At 35.3% G+C, this 23,209-nt stretch overlaps 3 protein-coding genes across 6 annotated transcripts in view; 2 read left to right on the forward strand and 1 right to left on the reverse strand.

The window, feature by feature from the left end:
* The window catches only part of LOC129946908 (DNA ligase 1-like), an 84,168-nt gene extending 78,824 nt beyond the window's left edge, over positions 1-5,344 (forward strand). The window contains exons 1-9 of one of the 3 annotated variants that reach the window (XM_056057286.1): positions 1,940-2,078; positions 2,152-2,235; positions 2,397-2,477; positions 2,533-3,018; positions 3,082-3,254; positions 3,326-3,821; positions 3,881-4,506; positions 4,569-4,814; positions 4,874-5,344. In XM_056057286.1, the coding sequence (XP_055913261.1) occupies positions 2,059-2,078; positions 2,152-2,235; positions 2,397-2,477; positions 2,533-3,018; positions 3,082-3,254; positions 3,326-3,821; positions 3,881-4,506; positions 4,569-4,814; positions 4,874-5,235 (2,574 nt within the window). In that variant the 5' untranslated portion in view covers positions 1,940-2,058 and the 3' untranslated portion in view covers positions 5,236-5,344. Of the gene's footprint in view, positions 1-1,939; positions 2,079-2,151; positions 2,236-2,274; positions 2,478-2,532; positions 3,019-3,081; positions 3,255-3,325; positions 3,822-3,880; positions 4,507-4,568; positions 4,815-4,873 lie in introns of those variants that run through there. The other 2 variants (XM_056057285.1, XM_056057284.1) reach the window with 2 other exon arrangements.
* LOC129946910 (GATA zinc finger domain-containing protein 1) lies at positions 5,271-6,427 on the reverse strand. The gene is made up of 3 exons (XM_056057289.1): positions 5,876-6,427; positions 5,626-5,812; positions 5,271-5,563 (listed from the first exon to the last, which is right to left on the reverse strand). The coding sequence occupies exons 1-3, from the start codon at positions 6,314-6,316 to the stop codon at positions 5,364-5,366; spliced, it is 828 nt and encodes a 275-aa protein (XP_055913264.1). The 5' UTR covers positions 6,317-6,427; the 3' UTR covers positions 5,271-5,363.
* Positions 6,428-11,329: 4,902 nt separating this feature from the next.
* The window catches only part of LOC129948380 (nuclear factor of activated T-cells 5-like), a 143,857-nt gene continuing 131,977 nt past the window's right edge, over positions 11,330-23,209 (forward strand). Inside the window, exon 1 of one of the 2 annotated variants that reach the window (XM_056059354.1) lies at positions 11,330-12,180. In XM_056059354.1, the coding sequence (XP_055915329.1) occupies positions 11,883-12,180 (298 nt within the window). In that variant the 5' untranslated portion in view covers positions 11,330-11,882. The remainder of the gene's footprint in view (positions 12,181-23,209) is intronic. The other variant, XM_056059357.1, reaches the window with a different exon arrangement.

The following is a 23,209-nucleotide window of genomic DNA, read 5'->3' on the forward strand; positions in this document are numbered from 1 at the left end:
AACTTCCAGTCAGACCTATCTGTCATTTATTTATTTTACATGCTTGTTATCTTCCAAGTAGCTTAATTGAGACTTTACTTTTACATTTTCAAACAGAACTGGAGTCTTGTTAGAGAATATTTTTCGATATTTTTTTAAAACAGTTTAGCAGGAAAACTTTGAATAATAAACAATCACTTTTAGTAAAACAATGTAGCCTAGGCCAGTGACATCTGATCGCGTTCTGTGAAACCAGACCTTAATTCTGAGCTCAAAGAGCGCCCTCTAAACAAACTTAGCACAAGCTCAGAACAAAAAAAGAAACACAAATTTAATGCTGTGAACCATTGACAAACTATATATGGATGAAAACTGGTGAATTCATAACTCCACAGAAAATCCCCCTTAAAAGTAATGCCACATCTTTAATTATGCTTGGCCCCTTGTAGATTTGGTGGAAAAAATTATAATAATATTGTTAACGCCATCTCTTGTTTCTTTGTCTTAATAATATTTTTTTTTTTCAAAGGGACTAAGGACTTTTGATAAAATAAACCAAGTACAAGAAACGAGCAAGAAATTGTATCCATATTTCCACTAAACCTACAGAAGAGCTAAATGCGTCAATCAAAATGAATAGATCACACCAACGATTTTTAGTTTGACGATTTGGGCTCTTCTCTGAACTTAAAAGGAAAAAATACCTTTTAGAATAAAATACTGAGCGTGGCTTATTTCACCTTTGTTTCGTGTGGTATAGCAAAGACAGATAGATAAATCAAAACAAACAAACAGAACTATAAAACTTTTGACAGTTCAGTTCTCCAGTATGTTTCATAAGTAAATCTGAGAGCTGAGTTTGGCAGTCCCTGTAAATGCTGTCACATGTCGATGAAGAAAAAAGTGTTGATTTGAAGCTCTTGGGTTTTTTCTAGGATCTGCTGTAATTGAATATTTGATCTAGTGTAGACTTTCCTGGTGTAAAACGTCACTGATAAGAACCTATCAGCTTGCTGACTTTAGACGATCACATATTACGGCAGAGAAGATTTTGTAAGCTGTTTTAAGTATAAATAAATAAATTGGGTGGCGCAACAGTTCGTTGAGAACTAGGGCCTAGTGACTTACAACTCTCAACCATTCCTGTGTGCGAGTACTGTTGTCAGGGATGGAGGGGACCTGCAGCTTTAAGCCGAATGCGAACGGCAAATTTGGGAAAGCACTTTTTATGACAAGAATTACTCTTGGAGAATTTGTCAATTAATCCCAAGAGGCAGTTCCCGTGAAAAAACCTTTAGAAGGCATAGGCAGGGATCGAACCCAAGACATCTCATGACAGTCCAACGCACTAACCATCATGCCACGGGTACTACTATCTCTTAGGAGGTCATCAAATTCATAAAAATGCCGGCTTTATGACAATACTTTAGTTGATTCTATGATATATGACAATTAGCTTAGTGAATTGTTCGGACCGGTTGAAGTGAACAAAGAGGATTGCTGCAGCCAAGCGAGCTTGTAGTCCATGTCGTGAGCTCATTCCGCCTGTCCCAAGAACTTCAGTTGAAGCTCGTGTTACGTTAAAATCAATTTGAATTGCTTACAATTCATTTTATTTTCACAAATAATTTGAGAAGAACAAAACAAAATTTGACAACCGGTGTCAAAAAAATTTAAATGTCAAATGAAAACGTGTACATGTTCAGTGTGACGATTTTCGGGTTTTCCAAAACATTTTGCCGAAAACTTGGTTTTGGGTTTGGTATGAAAAGGCTATTAGGGTCTTAAGATTTCCTCAGAACGAACAAAAAGAAAAAGATATTAACCAGCTCGATGTTGAACGCAGTCATTTCAAATTCTATTCAATCCAACCGCCCGTCATCGTTATCAAACATGTTTTAGAGTGTAAACTTCTCTTCTTGACATATCACATCTGTCATGGTGTCAATTTTGACAACTTTATCCCTAAACAGAATGTTGGCGGGAAATAGGTTTCCTCTAAGTGTTCTTTGAATGTTTTTACAATAATTTATCAATATTGTTTACAAATCAGAATTAAATTTTAATTAAAATTATAAAATGTCTCAAAAAACCATCACGTAAGTCATAAATAAAATTTACCAATCTCAAGAAAAATTGGCAAACATCAATTTCTCCTCCACGTCCCTTCAGATCATTCTTTCAAAAAACTCCTGCTAAATCTGAGAAACCTCCAACAATAGATTCCGACGACGACGATGATCGTGATTTCGGAAGGTAATTCTTTGATTCTTCTCTTTTGTTCTTGACTTTCAGATGATTCCTTCATTGAGACTGCTCACACGATGTGTTCATTTTGTGAGCAAATCATCAAATCTTTTGCCTCCTCCGGTGGCTCATTCAAACTTTGCTAAATCTTGCTCCGTGTATTTTTCCAGCAAACCAATCGAAACGAAAAAGTTCAAACGTCGTAGAATCTCCAGCAGCGATGAAGATGAAACGCCAAACTCCAAAAATGAGTAAGTCTTCTTTCTTTTTTTTGTTTCTTACTCGAATTAAGTTTTCTTTGTTTAGAACTCCTGCCAAAAAGCAAAGTTTAGTCTCAAAATCTCCTGAGAAGTTAGTTAAATCTGATCCAGAATCCACTCCAACAAAACCAGAGAAGAAAAGTCCTCCAAAGTCAGTTAAAAAGACCCCAGCATCGGAGAAGAAGTCGAAGAAATCAAGTCCCAAAGCATCAAAGGTGAAAAAAGAAACAAAATCCCCAACCCCCGTGAAAGACTCCAAGGCCAAGAAGGCAAACAATGGTTCCACGAAAGTAAAAGAAGACAAGGAAGAAGAAGAAAAAACTCCAAAAGAATCTAAATCTGAAGAAGAAACACCATCAAAAGAGAAAGTTAAGGATGAGAAGACTTCTCCCCCAAGCAAGACCGAGGAAAAGGTCACTCTCAAAGAACTAAAACTCCAAACAGCTGGACAAGGTCAGAAAGGTGCCGACTATGATCCCTCAAAGAGAAACTACCATCCCATCAATGATGCCTTCTGGAAACGTGGTGAAAAGTAAGTAGACGTCTCTCTGAAAAATGCCAAAAACACTTCAAAACCTCTCTCTCTCTTATCCAGAACCCCGTACTTAGCTTTGGCTCGAACCTTCCAACTGGTTGAAGAGATAAGTGGTCGCCTCAAGATGATTGAAGTCTTAAGTAACTTCTTCCGCTCGGTGATAGTTCTCAGTCCCAATGACCTCCTTCCGTGTGTCTATCTGTGTCTCAACCAACTCGCTCCAGCTTATGAAGGTAATCAAACACACATTCCTCTCTGATATTCCCAAACCCGAAAGACTTATGAATCTCTTTTAAACCTTAAGGCTTTGAATTGGGAGTTGCAGAAACATCTCTGATGAAGGTCATCTGTCAAACAACAGGCCGTAGTATGGCTCAGATTAAGTCCCAAGTCCAATCGACTGGAGATTTAGGAATCGTGGCTGAGCAATCGCGAAGCAATCAACGCATGATGTTCCAACCGGCTCCTCTCACAGTTGACTCCGTGTTCCATCGTCTGAAGGAGATCGCCAAGATGCATGGCCACTCCGCAATGAACAAAAAAGTGGACAAAATCCAGTCGCTCTTTGTTGCCTGTCGCCACTCCGAGGCGCGTTTCTTTATTCGTTCGCTTCTGGGGAAACTGCGGATTGGCTTAGCCGAGCAGTCTCTGCTCCAAGCTCTCGCTCTAGCCTGCACAAATACTCCCCCCAATCAAAAGGAGTATCCACCGAAGATCTTGCAGGCGTCGAAGAAGCTCAGCGAGAGCGCCTTTAAGTCCGAAGTCGATGAGAATGCTCTGATTCTAAAGACCACATATTGGTAAGGAGGTGTGGGTTTACCTTAAAAGTCCCCTCTGACTGAATTTTCTTCTTCCCCAGTCAATGTCCCAATTACGATCGAATCATCCCCGTTCTCTTGGAACACGGTCTGGACGAGCTGCTCGATTACTGTCCCATGGAACCAGGCACTCCACTCAAACCCATGTTAGCACATCCCACAAAGGGAGTCCATGAAGTGTTGGAGCGTTTCGAAGGCATCCAATTCACCTGCGAATGGAAGTACGATGGCGAACGCGCCCAGATCCATCGCGACGAGAAAGGAGTCATCAGCATTTACAGCCGAAACCAGGAGAACAACACTTCCAAGTATCCCGATTTGATTTCTCGAATTGATGACATCAAGAAGGACCACGTCGAGTCGTACATCATTGACAGTGAAGTCGTGGCTTGGGATGTCGAACGGAAGCAGATTCTTCCATTCCAAGTTCTGAGCACGCGGAAGCGCAAAGATGCCGACGAAGCTGAGATCAAGGTCCAAGTTTGTGTCTACATGTTTGATTTGTTGTATTTGAATGGGAAGCCTTTGGTGACGAAGAATTTTGTGGATCGTCGACGCTTGTTGAAGGAGACTTTCAATGAGATCCAAGGGCAGTGGCAATTTGCGACGAGTGTCGATACCAACGACACTGATGAGGTTCAAGCGTTCCTCGAGGAATCAATCAAAGGTAAAGAAGAAGGGTTTTGGTTAGGTCCTTGATTCTAGTTGTTTTTCCATTTTGTTGAATAGGAAACTGCGAAGGTCTGATGGTGAAGACTCTGGACAAAGAGGCGACCTATGAGATAGCCAAGCGCTCAAGAAATTGGCTTAAACTGAAGAAGGACTATCTCTCTGGAGTGGGAGACTCTCTGGATGTTGTCGTGATTGGAGGCTACATCGGCAAGGGCAAACGAACCGGGACCTATGGAGGCTTCCTGTTGGCCTGCTACGATGCCGACAATGAGGAGTATCAGAGTATTTGTAAAATTGGAACAGGTTAGTCTTGGGGTATTCCAATCCACTCTCAAAAATGAGTTCCATGTTTTTTCTTTAAGGTTTCAGTGATGAGGATCTCCAGACCCACGCTGAATTCTTCAAAAAGCACGTAATTAAGGAACCCAAATCTTACTATCAATACGACAGCTCCCACGAGCCCGACGAATGGTTCGATGCTGTTCAGGTGTGGGAGATAAAATGTGCCGATTTGTCCCTCAGTCCTGCCCATAAGGCGGCCATTGGAATTGTCGACCCAGAGAAGGGAATCTCTCTGCGTTTCCCTCGATTCATTCGGATACGAGACGACAAGACCCCTGAAGATGCCACTTCAGCTCAACAGGTAGCCGACATGTACTCGAATCAGGATCAAATCAAGAACCAACAACATGGATCCAAGGATCCTGAAGATGATTTCTATTAGGAACCCAAATCATACAAAGAGAGAGTCAATTTTGTTTAAGTCTGTTATAAGCGTTTTATTTTGTTTTCTTTAATTTTAGGTAAAAACTAATAAAAGATCCTCGCTCGAAGTTTTCTTTGTTTTGTTTTTTATGTGTCGAACTCTTTTTTGTTTTTGTTGGGGCGATCGACGGGATGGAGGTTTGTCCAAATGTATCCACCGGGTTTGGTGTCGTAGTCCATTGAGTCGGGAGGTGGGAAGGGTGTCGTCTTGTCGTGGTAGTAGCTGCTTGGAGCATGCATGACAAATTCGAGGCACGACAGTTTTCGGGATTGTTCTTCGTCGGGACCTAGAAAATACACAGACCCACATTGAAGAACCTTTCAAAGAAATCCTGATAAGAAGACTCACCGATTAGGTATGTACTTGGGTCAAAGGACTCATTGGGATCAGGGCTGACTTGTGTTGGGATTAGCCAAGTGAGGAAGGCGGATTTCTCGCAGTACGTATCCACAAGAAGGCCGCGTATTTGGGCGTAGTAGACGTTGTGATCGGCGTCCATGAGAGACACAATATCACCCACTTGGATATAGGAACCCTAAAGGAGTACATCTGTCAACTTCTTGACCAAATTCCAATTTAAAATTAAAGTTTCACTTACCTTATAGAAGAGACACTCAACGGTGTGTGTGGAAGCTTGGACAATGGGGGTTTTGAATGGAGTCTTCTTGAAGATATTCCTGCGACTGCGTCCTTTGGGGAGATTCTTCCCTGTCTGGCCAGCTTGGCCCGACTTGGTTTTGAAGCGTGTTGCTCGAGTGCTCTTTCGGAGTTTCTTCTCGTCTGGTGGCGGCGGTGGAGGATTGGAAGTTGTAGAATTGTTGCTGTTGCCATTGTTATTGTTCCCATTCGATGGCTGCTGCTGTTCCGTAGAAGTGTTTTCAGTTTCGGCAGCGGCGGGTCCGACAGAAGGTTCGGTTTTAATTTGATTCGAATTCTGGTCATAGCATTCTTGGCACAATTGTCCCAAATCTGTGTTGCGCCACATTGGACTGTCGTTTTTTTCACATTGAATACATTTCGGTTGGACCTTAGGAGGCATGGCGATGGTTTTTGTTTTTATTTTCAACCAAAAATTGATAAATGTTGATGTTTTTTTAAAGATTTTGTGTGAATTGTTTTATTAGAAGTTGAAAAGTTGTATATAAATAAATTGAAATGTCAAACACTAGTGGGTTTACATGCTGAAGTACTTGAAGTTCCAAAAGTGCTGCCAATAAGATTAATTTTGTGTTTGCGCAAAATATTTTACACCCTAGACAAACCAAGCATAAAAGGCATAAATAACAAAATAAATTTATTACACAATGAACAAAATTGAGATAATGTGTACAATTTTTTTAAAATTACATGTTATTAGTGCCTTGATGGTTGAAAATGTCAAACTATGTAAACATTTCTTTTAAGTAAGGTTTAAAAATTCAACATGAATTTTTTGTATCCAGATCAATTTTACCAAATTTTTGCGAAATCCATTGAGTAATTCGTCCATTTTTGTGTGAAATAGGGCTACATCCAAAATATTTCTCTATCTAGCTAGGTCCCCAGCTAGATGTCTCCAGTTTCACGCTCCAAGTTGTGTGAGGTCACTTTTAAATGTGCGCCCCACCTGATTCGCGGTCTTCCTCTACTGCGCTGTCCTGTGGGTGTGGATTGGAAGACTTTCCAAGTAGTATTGGTTTCCATGCGCTCTACGTGACCCAGCCATCTTAGTAGTTGGCCTCTTACCCTTCTGGCTAGGTCTACGTCGCTATACAGCCCGTACAGCTTGTCGTTAAATCTTCTCCTCATTTCCTCTTCGATGCATACGGGACCGTAGATCACACGAAGAACTTTTCTCTTGAACCAACCCAAGTGTGCTTTCATCCGCTTTTGTCATAGTCCATGCTTCTACACCATATAGCAGGACGGGATGATAAAAGTCTTATATAGCGACACTTTGGTCCTTCGAGAGAGGACTTTACCACTCAATTGCTTTCTTAGCCCAAAGAAATAGTGGTTCTTCGTTTGATCTCAAGCTGGTGTTGTTTTCTGCGTTTACAGCGGAGCCTAGCTAGACGAAGTCTTGGACTACCTCAAAGTAACGTCTGTTCATGGTCACGTTTTGACCAAGACGTCGGTGTTGTATGTCCTTTTTTGACGACAGCATATACTTTGTTTTGCCCTCATTAACCGTTAAACCCATTTTTGCTTCCTCTGCCTCAATACTCACCAAAGCCCCATTGACATCACGCTGAGTTCTTCCGATTATGTCAATGTCATCAGCATATGCTAGTAATTGGACAGACTTTTGAAAGATAGTGCATATAGTTTTGACGTGTGAGCTCTGCACTATTCTTTCAAGTACGATGTTAAAAAAATTGCATGACAGTGAATCACCTTGTCTGAAACCTTTTTTGACATCGAAAGGTTCTGTTAAGTTGTTTTTAATCTTTATGCAGCAGCGGAAATTCTCTATGGTCATCCTGCACAAACGGACGAGTTTGGCAGGGATGCCATACCTAGACATGGCTCTTTACAGCTCGTAATGTAGATGATGTCATACGCGGCCTTGAAATCGCTGAAAAGATGGTGGGTGTCGATTTGGTGTTCTTGTGATTTTTCCAGGATCTGCCGTAATGTGATTATTTGATCGACTATGGACTTTCCTGGTCTAAAGCCACACTGATAAGGACCTAACAGGTTGTTGACGATGGGATTTAGGGGTTCGCATATTACGGTAGAGAAGATTTTATAGCGATGTTAAGTAGACTGATACCTCAATAATTCGTGCAGTTTAGAGGGTCTCATTTTTTCAGGATCGGGCAAACAATACTGAGGTTCCATTCATCGGGCATGCTTTCTTCCGATCATATCTTACAGATAAGTTGGTTCATGCTCTTAACCAACTTATCTCCAGCTGCTTTGAAGAGCTTGGCATTCAAGTCATCCGCTCCAGCGGCTCTATTAGACTTCAGCTTAGATATGGCAATCTTTACTTCGTCAAAGCCGGGAGGACTTGATTGTTGGCTTTCATCGTCTATGTTGAATGTTCGTCGTCACCTTTATACCGTGATCGTTCCATATCCTCAGCATTGACCGCGGTTCCACTATGATCTTTCCACTTCCCTCTTCTTGAGTTTCGTATATATTCAGATGTCGGCTGATTATTCACTGACCCGGTGGACATGAATTTGGCCGCCAAATATTGAATAGTGGACTTGGGAGAACGACCATGTTGTTACTATAGAACACACTCAATAGTAATAAAGATTGCAAGTAATGCTCGACGATGGTAGGTGCCATAATGATTTGTATTTAGTATCTATTTTGACAGAAAGTAAAAGAAATAATTTGGCCACCACGAGCTGTCAAAATCAACCCATCATTTTTGGAAAACCCTAAATATTTGCAATTTTTACTCAACATATTTATGCATTTCTACTAAAAATATATCTTTGACTGACTTTTATTCAAAAGGAAACAAAGTGAAATATCCATTCAAAAATATTTGCAGATTGTTTTATATTATAGCAACAACAGATCCCTTAAGCTCTTTGAATTCAACCTCATCTTTTCTTATATACCTTCCTCCTTTTTGGATTTCTAATAATTGTATTTTAAAAGAGAAAACTTTAGAGTCATTTTTATACATTTCAAATTCTATTTATAGACAAAAACCGAAATGACTTTTTCATCTCTATAATTTACTTGTTTGTGCTGTTTTCAATCTCTAAAACTCAGTCTTAGGAGCAACATTTTCGGGTTTAAAGATATTTGAAGGAGTATATTACTTAATGTAGACTTTATATTGCCATTTTAAATAAAATTGTATTGTGTGATACACAACCAGCTTTAAATTTTCTAATCAATAACGAAAACATTTCACTTCCGAACACACCCATGCCATCGAGGACGTCCAACAAGTGTCAAATAAAAAAACCGTGAATTCAGTCGGAGATTGTAAAGTTGGTGCCCTCACTGAGGGTGACGGTTAAAAACTTTGAGACCAAATGGTCTAAAGAAAATGGAATCCCATTGGACATGTTTATCTGCTCTCTGGAGGATAGGGAAAGTCTCCTTCAAATAAAAACTCTCAAATCTCTACTGAGACACAAAGTAAGGTGGGATACAATAAGAAGCTCTGGAATGAAGCAGTGCTACAGATGCCAGAGGTTTGGTCATCTCTCGGAATACTGTGCGTTTGTAACTAGATGTGTCAAATGCCTTCTCAGTCATGAAGTTGGCAAGTGTAGTCTGGGACCAAAAAATGAAACATCAGTTGCATCGTGTGTCAATTGTGGAACGGCAGGGCATCCAGCCAACTACAAAGGTTGCCCAAAAAGATCATTATACCTAAAAAAAAGAGAGGAAGTGACTTCACGTCCTGACAAAAAGAACAAGTTAGTTTTAAATAACTTAGTTAGCACCAGTGATAATAATAGGTTACCGCAAACGGGCTTTTCCTTCGCGGATATAGTCAAAAATAGCGATAAAGGGCAGAATAAACCCCTCCCTTGTTCCACTGATGGCAATGATGTTTCAGATTTCATTAATGAGTCTCAGAAATTGTTTGGTTTGCCGATTGGGCAGCTAATTTCAAAAATAAGGTCATTCTGGCCTTCATATAAAAAAATGAATGAAAATGAGAAGCCTGGTGCTTATTTGCTTTTTGTCGCATCCCTTTCACCATGAATCTAAACTTAATTACAGCTAACGTCAATTCCCTTTTACTCTCAGAAAAACAAATTGAAATCGATGATACTATATTTCGCCAATTAGCATTCTCAGTGAGGGTTCCAACCCTGGTTTTCTGTTCTCTGACGATGACAACTTGTTTCTTGCTCCTTTTTAAAAAAAAAGATCACCAGACAATTTTAGAGGCTAGGAGATTTCATCTTGAATGTCTTTAGTGCCGGTAAAAACAAAAACAAGAAAAATTTGTAATGGAAAAAAAAAAAATTATATTGAATAATCACAGAATATTTCAGAATTAAAGTTAGACCATAGTACTTATCTTATCTTATCTTATCTTATCTTATCTTATCTTATCTTATCTTATCTTATCTTATCTTATCTTATCTTATCTTATCTTATCTTATCTTATCTTATCTTATCTTATCTTATCTTATCTTATCTTATCTTATCTTATCTTATCTTATCTTATTATTATTATTTGATACCTTTCAAAATGTGAATCATTTGCAACTTAGGTTCCTAATAATTACTTGAAAGAATAATTTATAAAATAAATATATTTCTATATACATATATCCAAAAATGTATAAACAAATAATATATAAATCAAAAACAAATACCTAAATGTACAAAACCATTAACTTAGTATACATAGATTTAAGTCTAGAACATATATACCAATTTGACTTATGAAAATGTCTAACATTAATAAGTGCCTTAACTGGGGCTGTGAACTATTATCTTAAGTTAGCTTAAACATAATATATTACTAAAATGAATTACAAACTACAAAAAGACTGACAGTACCTTATACTAGATGTAAAATTAACTTATTAAAGTATCTTTATTCATAAAACCTAAGTAACATAAACACAAACTACAAATGGATGAAAATATGATAGTATGAGTGGTGAAACAACTCACAAAAATTCTTATACCAATTAAACTTAACTTTGTATTTCAAAAATAAAAACACAGGCACTTGTACACACATACATGTTTGTGTTAGAGTAGACTCGACTTCATCGAATCTATCTCGCCTGTTCTAATTTATATTGTTATCTCCTTTTCCTCCTCCCCTACATACTTCAAAATAAGCGTGGTTCTCATTGAGTGAACACACATAAATTTTTCCCAGCAGAAGCCATTTCTTTAAATACTTAAATTAAATTGTCAAATATATTAAAAAAAAACAATATAAATAAAAACCTGTGTAGCCTGGCCAATTCTAAGTCGGCAATATTATAGCTAAGTGAAATAATGTAAAATTTATAAGAAAAACAAATGTGTAAAAAACAAGAAACTCAATAAAAAATTACTACTACTACTACTCCCCACGCTGAATAAAACTTGAGGAGGTCGCTGAATGCACTTTCACGTTTCACAACAAGAAAAATAACTTCAAAAAAGAAAAAGAATCAACCAACACGAAGAGTGAAAATTGAAAAAATAGATTTCGTGAGAGTGCGGCAATAAAAATTTTAAATTTAAACAAATTCTAATTAAAAACGCTACTCTATACTCCATTTTATGTTTATTTGTGTAATGAAGTTCTTGCAAAATAAAATACAATTAAAATAAACCTCAAAAACATAAACAATCGATAGAAATCGACAAAAATAGAAAGACAAATAAAAAACGTAACCAACAAATTAAGTATTTCTAAAAATATTTACACGCATCATAAGCGACGACGAAATATAAAGAAGACAAATACGAAATAAAACGTGAAGTGAAAAACTCGGATCTTTGGAATTCCAAAAAAAAAGAACTTAAAAACATTCCCCTTCCGCGAGTGTGTGTTTTCTTTTTTTGTTTTTGTATCGAATTTAAAAATAAGTCCTAAAGTTGTTTTTATTGTGAAGTCGTTCGAGGGAACTGTAAATAAATAACATTTTTGCATACATTAAATTCGTATTAGAGCCAAGATAATGCTGCTAAAATGTTCTGCGAGTGTGGCACGAAGTAGCAAGGCTGGAGAAGCCTCCGCCAAGAGGGCGGCCACTGCCACTGATTCTGATAGTGGCAGCTCTTCGTCGACGACGACAACGGCCAGCAACTCCTCCAATATGAACTCGACGAACTCCATCGTCCAAAACAGCAACAGTAACAGTAACAACAACAACACAACCAACAATCGTAGCAGTAGCAACATCACCAATAGCTCCAACTCCAGGTCCCCAGCGAACAGTGGAACAAGTTTGTCAACTGTTGTGGCCCGCGGAACAGGTTTGTAATTTCTTTAGCAAAACAAAAATCATTTAATTGCTTAAATTATATATTTTTTAAGTTATCTCTCTGCCTCTGACTCTGGCTTTGGTTCAGACTCAGACTTCTGGCTCTGGCTTTGGTTCAGGTGCTTTACTAACTTACAAAAAATACAAGTTTTAATTTTACATTGTTTGTTATTGTTGCTTATTTTTTTTTCTGTTCTGATGTTCTCGATGATGCCCTTCGCCGACTCGGCGACGACGCACGGACGACGACGAAGGCGTTTAAATTATCAGAGTCTGTGAGATACCACATGTACTTAGAGCTACGTAGCGCATTCGCTGTGTCGGTCCGGTCGTCAAATAACTACCTACTTATGTATATATTTTGTTCCCTTCTAATTAAGTTAGAGTAATTTTAAGTTGCCGATAGTGTAGATGTGGTTTCCCTGGCAGCTACTTTTGCGACTTACAGTGGGGCAGTGTAGCAATATAAGTGGTCTTAAAATGACATGCAAAGTATGACATAAAAACAAAATATTTGTATTGGTGGGGCTTAGGTAAATACAGGGTGTTATAAAAATAAACGAGTTTGAATTTTATGAATTTTATGAAAATTAAGCTTGTTGAAATGACTGTCAAACTATATTTTCTTATCATCTTTTTACTTGTTTTAAAACAACGAACGATCAAACGTCAAAATGGATGCGTTACAGTAGTTTGATGTTATCACCGTCCTATACTCAATTTATAAAAAGTAACAATTTCTAAACTGTCAAGTGTCAGTTTTTATGAAGTTAAGTGTCAGTTCTTAGGATGTCAAATGACATTTTTCTAATGGCTTAGTTGGTTATATTTTGGATCAAAATGGAGGTTAAAATTCGATACATTTTTTTATATTTAATTTTTACCTATTTTAAAAATGAAATTTGTATTAATGAACTGCACTGATTTTTGATTTTAGTATTTGGAGCAAAATCTTTCAACTGAATGCATTGAATTTTGTTTGTATACTCAGCTGCCAGTTTTGGTGTCAATTATTAATTCTAACCTAAAATTGATCTGTCAAATAAATTTCATTGATTAGTTTTTAGGATGAAAATAAATGATAGTTAAATTTCAGTGATATAAAATGAGCAAACGTCAAAATGATTGGCTTTAAAAAATGCTTATACCTAAATAATACATTTCACTTTTTATAAGGTTGTTAATTTGACATTTCTTCAATTTGTGCTATTTAGTATTAATAATTATAGGAATTCTGTTATGTGCATAAAGGAAATTGCTCATATAAATGTCAGCTGTCAAAATTTAATAATCAGCTCATATAAATGTCAGCTGATTATTAAATTATAATTAACAGAAAATAAAAGATAAGCTTATTTATTTGACTTTAGGTGAGAATTTCTATTTTATTATGTAACTGAGAAATTATTTGCAATTGATATTTTAAAAGGAATCAAGTGTACATCCAAAAGCTATCAAATAACAGTAACTATTTGGGTAAGTTTATGTTTACAAGATTTTAGAGTTTGCTGTATTCTCAGAAATAAAAATACATTTAATTTATTTTCAACAGTTTAGATTATCAGGAAGTCCTCAAATATAAAACAAGGTACATATCTCATACAAATTTCTAAATTCAAAATTCTGAGAATATAATCTTTAATTTTAATTTTTAATTTTAACTTATCAACCTGTTTTTATTTGATCACAAAATCATCGAAAATTTGACTGTAAAAACAAAGTTTCGATTTAACATGCTCACTGTTGAAAAAAGTCAAATAGCAGGTTCTGAACTGTCAAACTTAGGACGTAAAAACTCTAATCTAATAAAAAATATATGAAGAAAACAACTAACACCATTTTTAAGCTGCCTATTTTATTACTTTTCGACAATTTTACTATTCATTAGTGAATTTAATTAGAACCGATAACATTTCTAGAAATTCATCCGATTTCTGATTGAAAGAAAATTCTCAAAAATGTCTTACAATCGAAGAAATAAAGACATTTATTCTTGATTTTACATGCAAAAGCTGTCAAATACAAATGTAACTCCACATCATTTTACCTTGTCTGACACCTGTCAAATCAGAAGCCTATAATAAATAAACAAAATCTGAATATTCAGTTCTGTCATTTTATTTATTAAATGGTGTTCACATTGGGATTTTTTGGTGTCTTATCGTTCTATCTCACTCACATTAAAATTTAGGCAACTTTTTATCGGAAGGCAATTTTTTGACAGCTCGCCATTCACATACTAAAAATGTATCTTTCCTTTTTTGTTTTGAATCCGCTATTAACTAATTGAATAAGTTCTTTTAAAATGAAAGATTTTTGAATTTTATAGTGTATCAAGAAATCGAGCGAAGTTTATAGTTCTTAAGTTTTCAATCCTATTGTTAAATTTCTTTGCACTCCCACTTAATTTATTTTTTCATGCGTGTAACCAGGCTCTAAAATGCAAATGTCAATTTTAGAAATGTCAAAAATGACATTTTCTATCCACTGTACTCATTGAATATTTTAATCTGAAAGAATATTATAGTCCCAAAATGAGAAGATATTCAAATAATATTTGCCTTACGGTACGTTTTGACATTTCTTTGGGCGTGTTTAAAACTTCTGACGTTTTGATTAAATCGTTCAGAGAATTTTTTTCTAGATTTGAGCTCACAATCAGAAAGAACATGCTACCAAACGAATAGGAGATTCAACTACGATTAAAATTATGTAAAGTGTTTAATTAGTACTATTTTTATCAATTACAAATAAAATACGTGCTATTGAGTTTGTAGTACCCGTGGCATGAGGTTAGTGCGTTGGACTGTTATGCGAATCGTCTTGGGTTCGATCCCTGCCTGTGCCACCTAAAGTTTTATTCACGGGTACTGACTCTTGCGAGGAATTGACATATTCTCCAAGAGTAAATCTTGTCATGAAAAGGTGCTTTCTCAAATTAGCCGATAGAAAGTCTTTTCTTAATACATTCCTTCTGATTTCTCTGAGAATGGGTTACTTTCCGAAAAGTGGACGATATCCCCTCTTTCTGATAGGTTGCACATATTACACTCTAGGGGTAAATCAGGTCTGTGTGGAATTAAATTTAAATCTATTAGTTCCCTACGTAGTCTGACCATCATAGAAATCACACGGACATTATTGGAATCATTAAATTAGTTGTCCTCTGCAAGGTTATGATTTAATCTGCTGTAAGTTGTTTTGTACAAGGAACTAGACGCATCAGCAATATATTCATTTCTCTACATTTTTCATCAACCTTTAAAATGACTTCATACAAGATGTTTTTAGCTGTTGTTAAATCCTCGATGGGTAAATTAAAATTAATTTGACATTCCTCAGCAAGATCTTGCCACTCTCGATACCAACTGGTTTGATCTTATTTGGATTTAATGGTCACTTTTTTCACGACCCATGAATCATTCATTTTAAAAACGTTGAGCAAGAAGTCCGCTTGTAACTTCAATGTTTTTATAAATAAAGGAGAGAGACCCGTATCCAGCATTATTACGTAGTTTGGCGTATTTTTCGGCAAATGAAATATTCTTTGCGTTAGCAGTTTTTCAACCGAACTGGTATTTTTACATCCCCGTACCTGCGATTCATATAAAATAATGCTCTCAGCTACTGCTTCAAATAATTTAAACTTGCTACTATGTGCTACACTTATTCATGAAGCATTGTTTCCAGGTCATATTAATAGCAGTTTTCGCCTTAACCAATTGCTCATTCGAGTGTTTATCGATGTTTAAATTATTTGTATCAATAATGCCAAGGTCTTTATATTCTCGCACACATTCATTTTTCGGTCCATTTTTCATTTGATGCATTACGTCCACCACCACTTTTAACAACCATAACCTTGGATTTCTCTATAGTTACTATTAAATTCCATAGCCGACAATATTGGTCAACTCTGTTAATCATGAACAGTCAGGAAACATGACTACATCATCTGCGAACAGAAGTGCCTTAATCCGCATCCCTGCGAAATCAAAAATAGATTTGGAATGATTCTTTGACACTTTTGACACTATGTTAGAAAAATGTCAAAAATAACATTTTATTCCTTCCATTGCCTACGCATGGAATTTTGTATAAGGTGTTGCTAAAATTAAATTTACGTTACCTTACGGTTCTATATTTATTTTGACATGTTTAAAACATAGCGTTTTGATTAAATCGTTCAGAGAATTTCTGAACATTAAAAATTGATAGTTGTTCTTCTAAATTTGAGTTCACCGTCAGAAAAAACATGTTAACAAACGAACACGAGATTTAAGAACGCTTAGAATTGTGTAAAGTGTGTAATTAGTACTATTTGTCTCTATTACTTATCAAATAAGAGCAATTGGGTAAGCGCTAATGATGCCTTTTTGTTGACAAACACTCTATTGTGTTTAAGGAGTAAAGTTTTTGATTCCAAAAATTGTTCTATAGTCCAGATACTATATAAAAACTTCCACGAAGTGCAACCACTGAAATGAAGCTTATACAAATTGCATACTTTTATAAATATTTCGAAACATCTAATTTTTGTATGGGCGTAACAAGACCCTATTGGCCAAATGTGTACAAGTGAACGCAAAATAATCACTCTACATTCAATTTTTCGTTCAATACCCCGAGTCTTTAAGTTCTTTTTAACTGCTCATTAAAAATTCCTTAAATATTAAGTACAAAAAACATTAATTTCTTTAAAATAAACAAAACACTACGTACCCGTGGCATGATGGTTAGTGCGTTGGACTGTCTGCCAGAGGTCTTGGGTTCGACCCCTGCGTATGCCATCTAAAGCTTTGCACGGGTACTGCCTCGGATTTGGCTTAAGGCTGTAGGTCCCCTCCATCCCTGACAACAGTACTCGCACCCAGGAATGGTTGAGAGTTATAAGTTATTAGGCCCTACTTCTCAACAGTATATTGTTAATTTTTTAACTTCCCACAGGAAGTTATTGTAATGGGTCCGATTTGTCAAATTGAAAATTTTGACATTTCTCGACGTTTCAAGGTCCTTAGAGTCGAAATAAAAGATTTTTAGAAAGATGTCTGTGCGTGTGTACGTACGTTCGTACGTCCGTACGTTCGCGACGTGTTTTTCGTCGTCCATAGCTCAAGAACCAGAAGAGATATCGACTTCAAATAAATTTTGTTATACAGATAATAAGGCAGAAAGATGCAGAAAGGGCTCTCAAGAAAATTGCGTGGTGGTTTTTTTTACCATAGCAGTTTAAAAAAAGGTGACACATTATGGTTAACTAAATATCTTTTATATAATAAACTGTAACGTGATATTAAAGAGGTATATTTTTGGAAAAAAACCCATGTAACGGTTTTTTTTATAAATCAAAAAAACTGAAAAAAAAATTTGTCACCTTCAAAATTTAACGACTAAAATATGATTTCATCTCCAAAACAATTTTGTGCAACAAAGATTAATGTTTTTGACATCTGATAAAATTTTGAGAAAAATCGAATTGACAGTTTTTTTTTATAAAAAATAAAAAAAAAAAAAAAACATTACTTGGTAAAAATTGAATATCGATTCAAATATCTTTTCAAAATCTTGAAATTTCGGCTTCAAACTTTTTTTATCTTATAAGAAATATTGTTTTCAACATTCTGAAAAATGTTGAGAAAAATAGAATTGACAGTTTTTTTTACAAAAAATAAAAACCTAAAAAAATTAATAAAAGTCGGTGAAAATTGATTTTCGACTCAAATATCTTTTCAAAACTTTGAAATGTTGGCTTTAGTTTACTTTTTTCTTTCAAAAAATATTGTTGTTAACATTCAGTAAAATTTTGAAAAAAATCGAATTTACAGTTTTTTTTACAAAAAATTAAAAACCGAAAAAAATTAACAAAAGTTGGTAAAAATTGATTTTCGACTCAAATATCTTTTCAAAAATTGTAGATATTGCCTTTAAACTACTTTTATCTTTCAAAAAATATTGTTGTTAACATTCAACAAAATTTTGAAAAAAATCGAATTGACAGTTTTCTTACAAAAAATAAAACTCTAAAAAAAAACAATACTAAAAATTGGTAAAAATTTACTTTCGACTCAAATAGCTTTTCAAAAATTTAAAATATTGGCTTCAAACTTATTTTATTTTACAGAAAATATTGTTTTCGATATTCAGTGATTTTTATATAAAAATCCAAAAGTCCCTTTTTTCATAAAATATAAAATCTACAAAAACTAGTACGTAAATTTGGTAAAATTGATACAAGTACATATAGACAAACTTTTAAGCAAGACAAATCGACAGACGGGATGGGAAATTATCAGTGTGGGTCGCATCCCAGCATCTTTTTTATTTTAAATCAAAAACTATAAAGAGTTTCTTAAAATTAAACAATTTTTATTTTTAAACTTCTAATTTGCAACATAGTCGACTTTACCGCAAAACTTGTTTAATTTTGCTATTTGGGAATATCTGCCCATTTTTCCCCATTTTGTTGATTGTTTGTCCCACTGTGGTCCTCCTAGTAATCATAACCTGCATTGTTGTTATAATTTTATTTTATTTTATATTTTTTTGCATTTTCATGTTCACCTTCCTCTCTCAAGCTTTGAGATGACTCTCGACTTCGTCTCTCATATTTTAGTGAGCCAAGCCAGTCGATTGCTTGTTCTCTATATTTTGAATAGCAATACGATTGGAATTGTCGTTATTCGAGTCATCATTGAGTTTACTCGAAACGGTATCAACTTTTGAAGTACTTAACTCACGTGACGAACTATGTAATTAAATAATGACTATAAGAGTTTGTGATGTCGACGATGTGGTTAGTGGGGCGGACGGGGGTGGTTAGTTAAGTTAGCTAGATATTTATAAGGGAGAGACGCACTGCTTCTGCTTCTGGCTATTGCTGAATTTCTCAGGAAATAACCCAGAAGTACTTTTCCACATCTCGTGCAATGCATGCTTTGTAACAAGCTATGACTTGCATCTATAGATATGCATAGAAATGTAATTAAACTGCAAAACGATTCCATGACCATGTTGAGTGAGTAAGGAGCAGTCGCAGTACTTGTCTAGTATTTCACTAACTAATTCACAAAAACAAAAACCAAGCCATCAGTTAGTATGATTGAGGATGTAACGTCTGGACTTTCACCTAAGCTCCATGTGACATCAAAAACATTACTCTATCATACAAAAATACAATAAATGACCATGACCTTACTTAAAAATAAAAAAAAATATACAATCAATTTCTTATTGGTCTTAAACTTTGGTAAATATTATTTTTTTATTGCTTCAATATAAAATTATCCGCGATTCATGAACGTGAAGCAGCAATTTTTGTTTTAAATTTTAGTCAATTCTATGAATTAGGAATTCCCAAATTGTTATTTGAGATGGGTGACTTAAAAAATCAAAAGAAACCAAAAAAATAAAATTAAAACATGAAAATACCAAAACCAAAACCAGTTGAAAGTCACTTAACGTGTTTTTTTAACCGCAGAATTAAGAAAATAAATAAATATTATATTATGTTGTTTTGATTTTAATTCGGTAGACGAATCATATACCTAACTACATTCAGAAAGTGAGGTAATAAATTCTGTTTTTGTTTCTTAATTTTTGGTTTCTTTAATTATATTGTCCAAGGTCATGTTAACAACAATCAACTGAATATAACTATTTTTAGGGGTTTTATTTTGAATAATTATTGTCTGGTCTTTTATTTAATTTGCATAATAATTATTATTATACATTAGTTTTATGTAGGTATCTGCATAAGGATTGATTCAGTCAGGACAGAAAAAGCTGAAAAGGTTTCTAAAACATTTTACAGTTCACATTCAGTTACATGTTTGAGAAAAGCCTTTGAAAAATGCACTGTTTTTCACAATTTTAATTATAATGCGTGTTTTTTTGTTGTTGAAGTTTTGCTGGTTGTGGTTTTTGGTCTGACAGTTGATAATGTCAAACTAGTATGACATTTCTGTTCAGTAAGATTTGACAAATCATCGTGAATCGTTTAACTCCAGAACAACGCTTCCTCGTTCGTGTGACTTACACTACATCAAAAAATTGCACGTACAGCAATTGAAAATAAATGGGTTTCCTTTACACTATGAACTTCCTACCACAAATCTGAGCTTGTTGACTTTATTTGATAAAATTATAATGTATAATAGGAGATGCAACAAAATGTTCGAGCTTTGCCTTTTTTGTTGTTTGTTTTTTTTAACGTTAGTAGAATTTTGCTATGAATGTCAAAAAATTGCTCGTACATCAATCAAATGTTCTCTTTTCTAACAAAATGGAAATAACGTGTTTCGTTAGTACGAAACTTTATAAAATGAATTTTAAATCTTAAATATTGAATTTAAATTAAAATTAAAATACATTTATATCAGTTAAAAAAAATTGCAATATTGTGAACTGAATTGTATGAATTGTAAACTGTATTGGTATAAATTTTAAACGTCCCGCCCATCCGGCCATATTTTATTTAAAATTTAAAATTAAGAAGAAAAAGGAAAAGAAAATGAAATAAAACCAATCCACACGATAGTTCCGCACATTCAACACGCATTTTCTTTAATCCGCATTTTTTTGTTTGATTTTAATTTTTTTTAATTTGAGAAGTTATTTAACAGCTCAAGTAAGAGCTAATTTACAAAAAAGCTTGTTAAATTTTCATAACCTTTCTTTTTGAAATGTAAATTGTGTACTGTAATGATATTGAGAGATCTAGGTTCAGTATGTCGTGGTGTATTGATTGTTTTTTTTTTTTTTTTTATTTTGCGAAGTTTATTTTGAAAATGGAAGCTTCTCGTAAAAAAATACCTCTTGAAGTAAGAAAACTGATTTTTAAACTAAGAAACGACGGAAAAAGCTATGCTGAGATATCGTCAACTATTGGTAAAACACGGTCTACAGCTCAATATGTATTACAAAATAATTTGAAAAATAAAAGCTTTGAAGTGGACCCAGGAAGAGGTCGAAAAAAATTCCAGACGCTCATATGGAACAAAAAATTGAAAGAATGGTAAAGGCTGATCCCAAGTTAAGTGCTCCTAAAATAGCTGCTGACATTCAAGCAAATGATGGAATATCGCTTAACCCTCAAACTGTTCGAAACTTTCTGCATTCAAAAGGATATTTCAAAAGGAAACTTTTCAAAACGCTTGAACTATGGGAATGTATACGTTTCGAAACCAAATGATTTTTGGAAGAATGTGTTATACCTTGAAGAGAACAAGTTTAATGTCTTTGGGTCTGACGGTTGCAGTTTGTGTGGAGGAAACCAAACACAGCATTAGATGTGAAGAACTTGCAATCAATGGTGAAACATGGAGGCGGAAATGAAAATGGTGTGGAAATTTAGTTTTTATAAACGGTGATTTTTTAAGAGCTTGAGAACTTTAAAAAAAAAAGAACGCATAAAATTTGCAAAATCTCATCGATTCTTTATTTGAAGCGTTAGATTGGTCTATGACATTTACTTTTTGAAGATAATTTCATTTAAATGTTGACCGCGGCTGCGTCTTAGGTGGTCCATTCGGAAAGTCCAATTTTGGGTAACTTTTTCGAGCATTTCGGCCGGAATAGCCCGAATTTCTTCGGAAATGTTGTCTTCCAAAGCTGGAATAGTTGCTGGCTTATTTGTTTAGACTTTAGACTTGACGTAGCCCCACAAAAAATAGTTTAAAGGCGTCAAATCGCATGATCTTGGTGGCCAACTTACCGGTCCATTCCTTGAGATGAATTGTTCTCCGAAATTTTCCCTCAAAATGGCCATAGAATCGCGAGCTGTGTGGCATGTAGCGCCATCTTGTTGAAACCACATGTTAACCAAGTTCAGTTCTTCCATTTTTGGCAACAAGAAGTTTGTTAGCATTGAACGATAGCGATCGCCATTCACCGTAACGTTGCGTCCAACAGCATCTTTGAAAAAAATACGGTCCAATGATTCCACCAGCGTACAAACCACACCACACAGTGCATTTTTCAGGATGCATGGGCAGTTCTTGAACGGCTTCTGGTTGCTCTTCACTCCAAATGCGGCAATTTTGCTTATTTACGTAGCCATTCAACCAGAAATGAGCTCATCGCTGAACAAAATTTGTCGATAAAAAAGAGGATTTTCTGCCAACTTTTCTAGGGCACATTCACTGAAAATTCGACGTTGTGGCAGATCGTTCGGCTTCAATTCTTGCACGAGCTGTATTTTATACGGTTTTACACCAAGATCTTTGCGTAAAATCTTCCATGTGGTCGAATAACACAAACCCAATTGCTGCGAACGGCAACGAATCGACATTTCACGGTCTTCAGCAACACTCTCAGAAACAGACGCAATATTCTCTTCTGTACGCACTGTACGCATTCGTGTGGTTGGTTTAATGTCCAATAAAGTAAACTGAGTGCGAAACTTGGCCACAATCGCATTAATTGTTTGCTCACTTGGTCGATTATGTAGACCATAAATCGGACGTAAAGCGCGAAACACATTTCGAACCGAACACTGATTTTTGTAATAAAATTCAATGATTTGCAAGCGTTGCTCGTTAGTAAGTCTATTCATGATGAAATGTCAAAGCATACTGAGCATCTTTCTCTTTGACACCATGTCTGAAATCCCGCGTGATCTGTCAAATACTAATGCATGAAAATCCTAACCTCAAAAAAATCACCCTTTAGAAACAACAATGGATACAAATTTTTAAAAATTGGCCTTAAAGACGACTTTTTCCTTGTGCAGGACAATGATCCTAAACATTCCTAAAGGATAGTAAAGGAGTGGCTTCTTTATAATGTTAAATCGCAATTGCCTCATCCACCCCAATTCCCAGACCTTAACCCCATTGAGCATCTATGGGATTATTTAGGAAGAAAGGTTCGAGAATCAAAAATAAGTAATAAAAACCAGCTAAAAGCCGGTATATTGGAAAAATGGGACAAATTTTCGACGGAAAACTAGTTCTCTCTATGAAGAATCGCCTTCAGGATGTTATAAAAGCGAAAGGTTATCACACTCGCTACTTAAACTTACA

This window comes from Eupeodes corollae, chromosome 2 (assembly GCF_945859685.1).
Source record: "Eupeodes corollae chromosome 2, idEupCoro1.1, whole genome shotgun sequence".
NCBI classification, from domain to species: Eukaryota; Metazoa; Arthropoda; class Insecta; order Diptera; family Syrphidae; genus Eupeodes; species Eupeodes corollae.

Bases quoted from the DNA above. Each gene is read 5' to 3' on its own strand.
- LOC129946910 (XM_056057289.1), bottom strand. From the start codon at position 6,316: ATGCCTCCTAAGGTCCAACCGAAATGTATTCAATGTGAAAAAAACGAC. The intron at 5,813-5,875 runs GTAAGTGAAACT...GTACTCCTTTAG, and splicing joins TTGAGTGTCTCTTCTATAAG to GGTTCCTATATCCAAGTGGG. The intron at 5,564-5,625 runs GTGAGTCTTCTT...TGTATTTTCTAG, and splicing joins CCCAAGTACATACCTAATCG to GTCCCGACGAAGAACAATCC.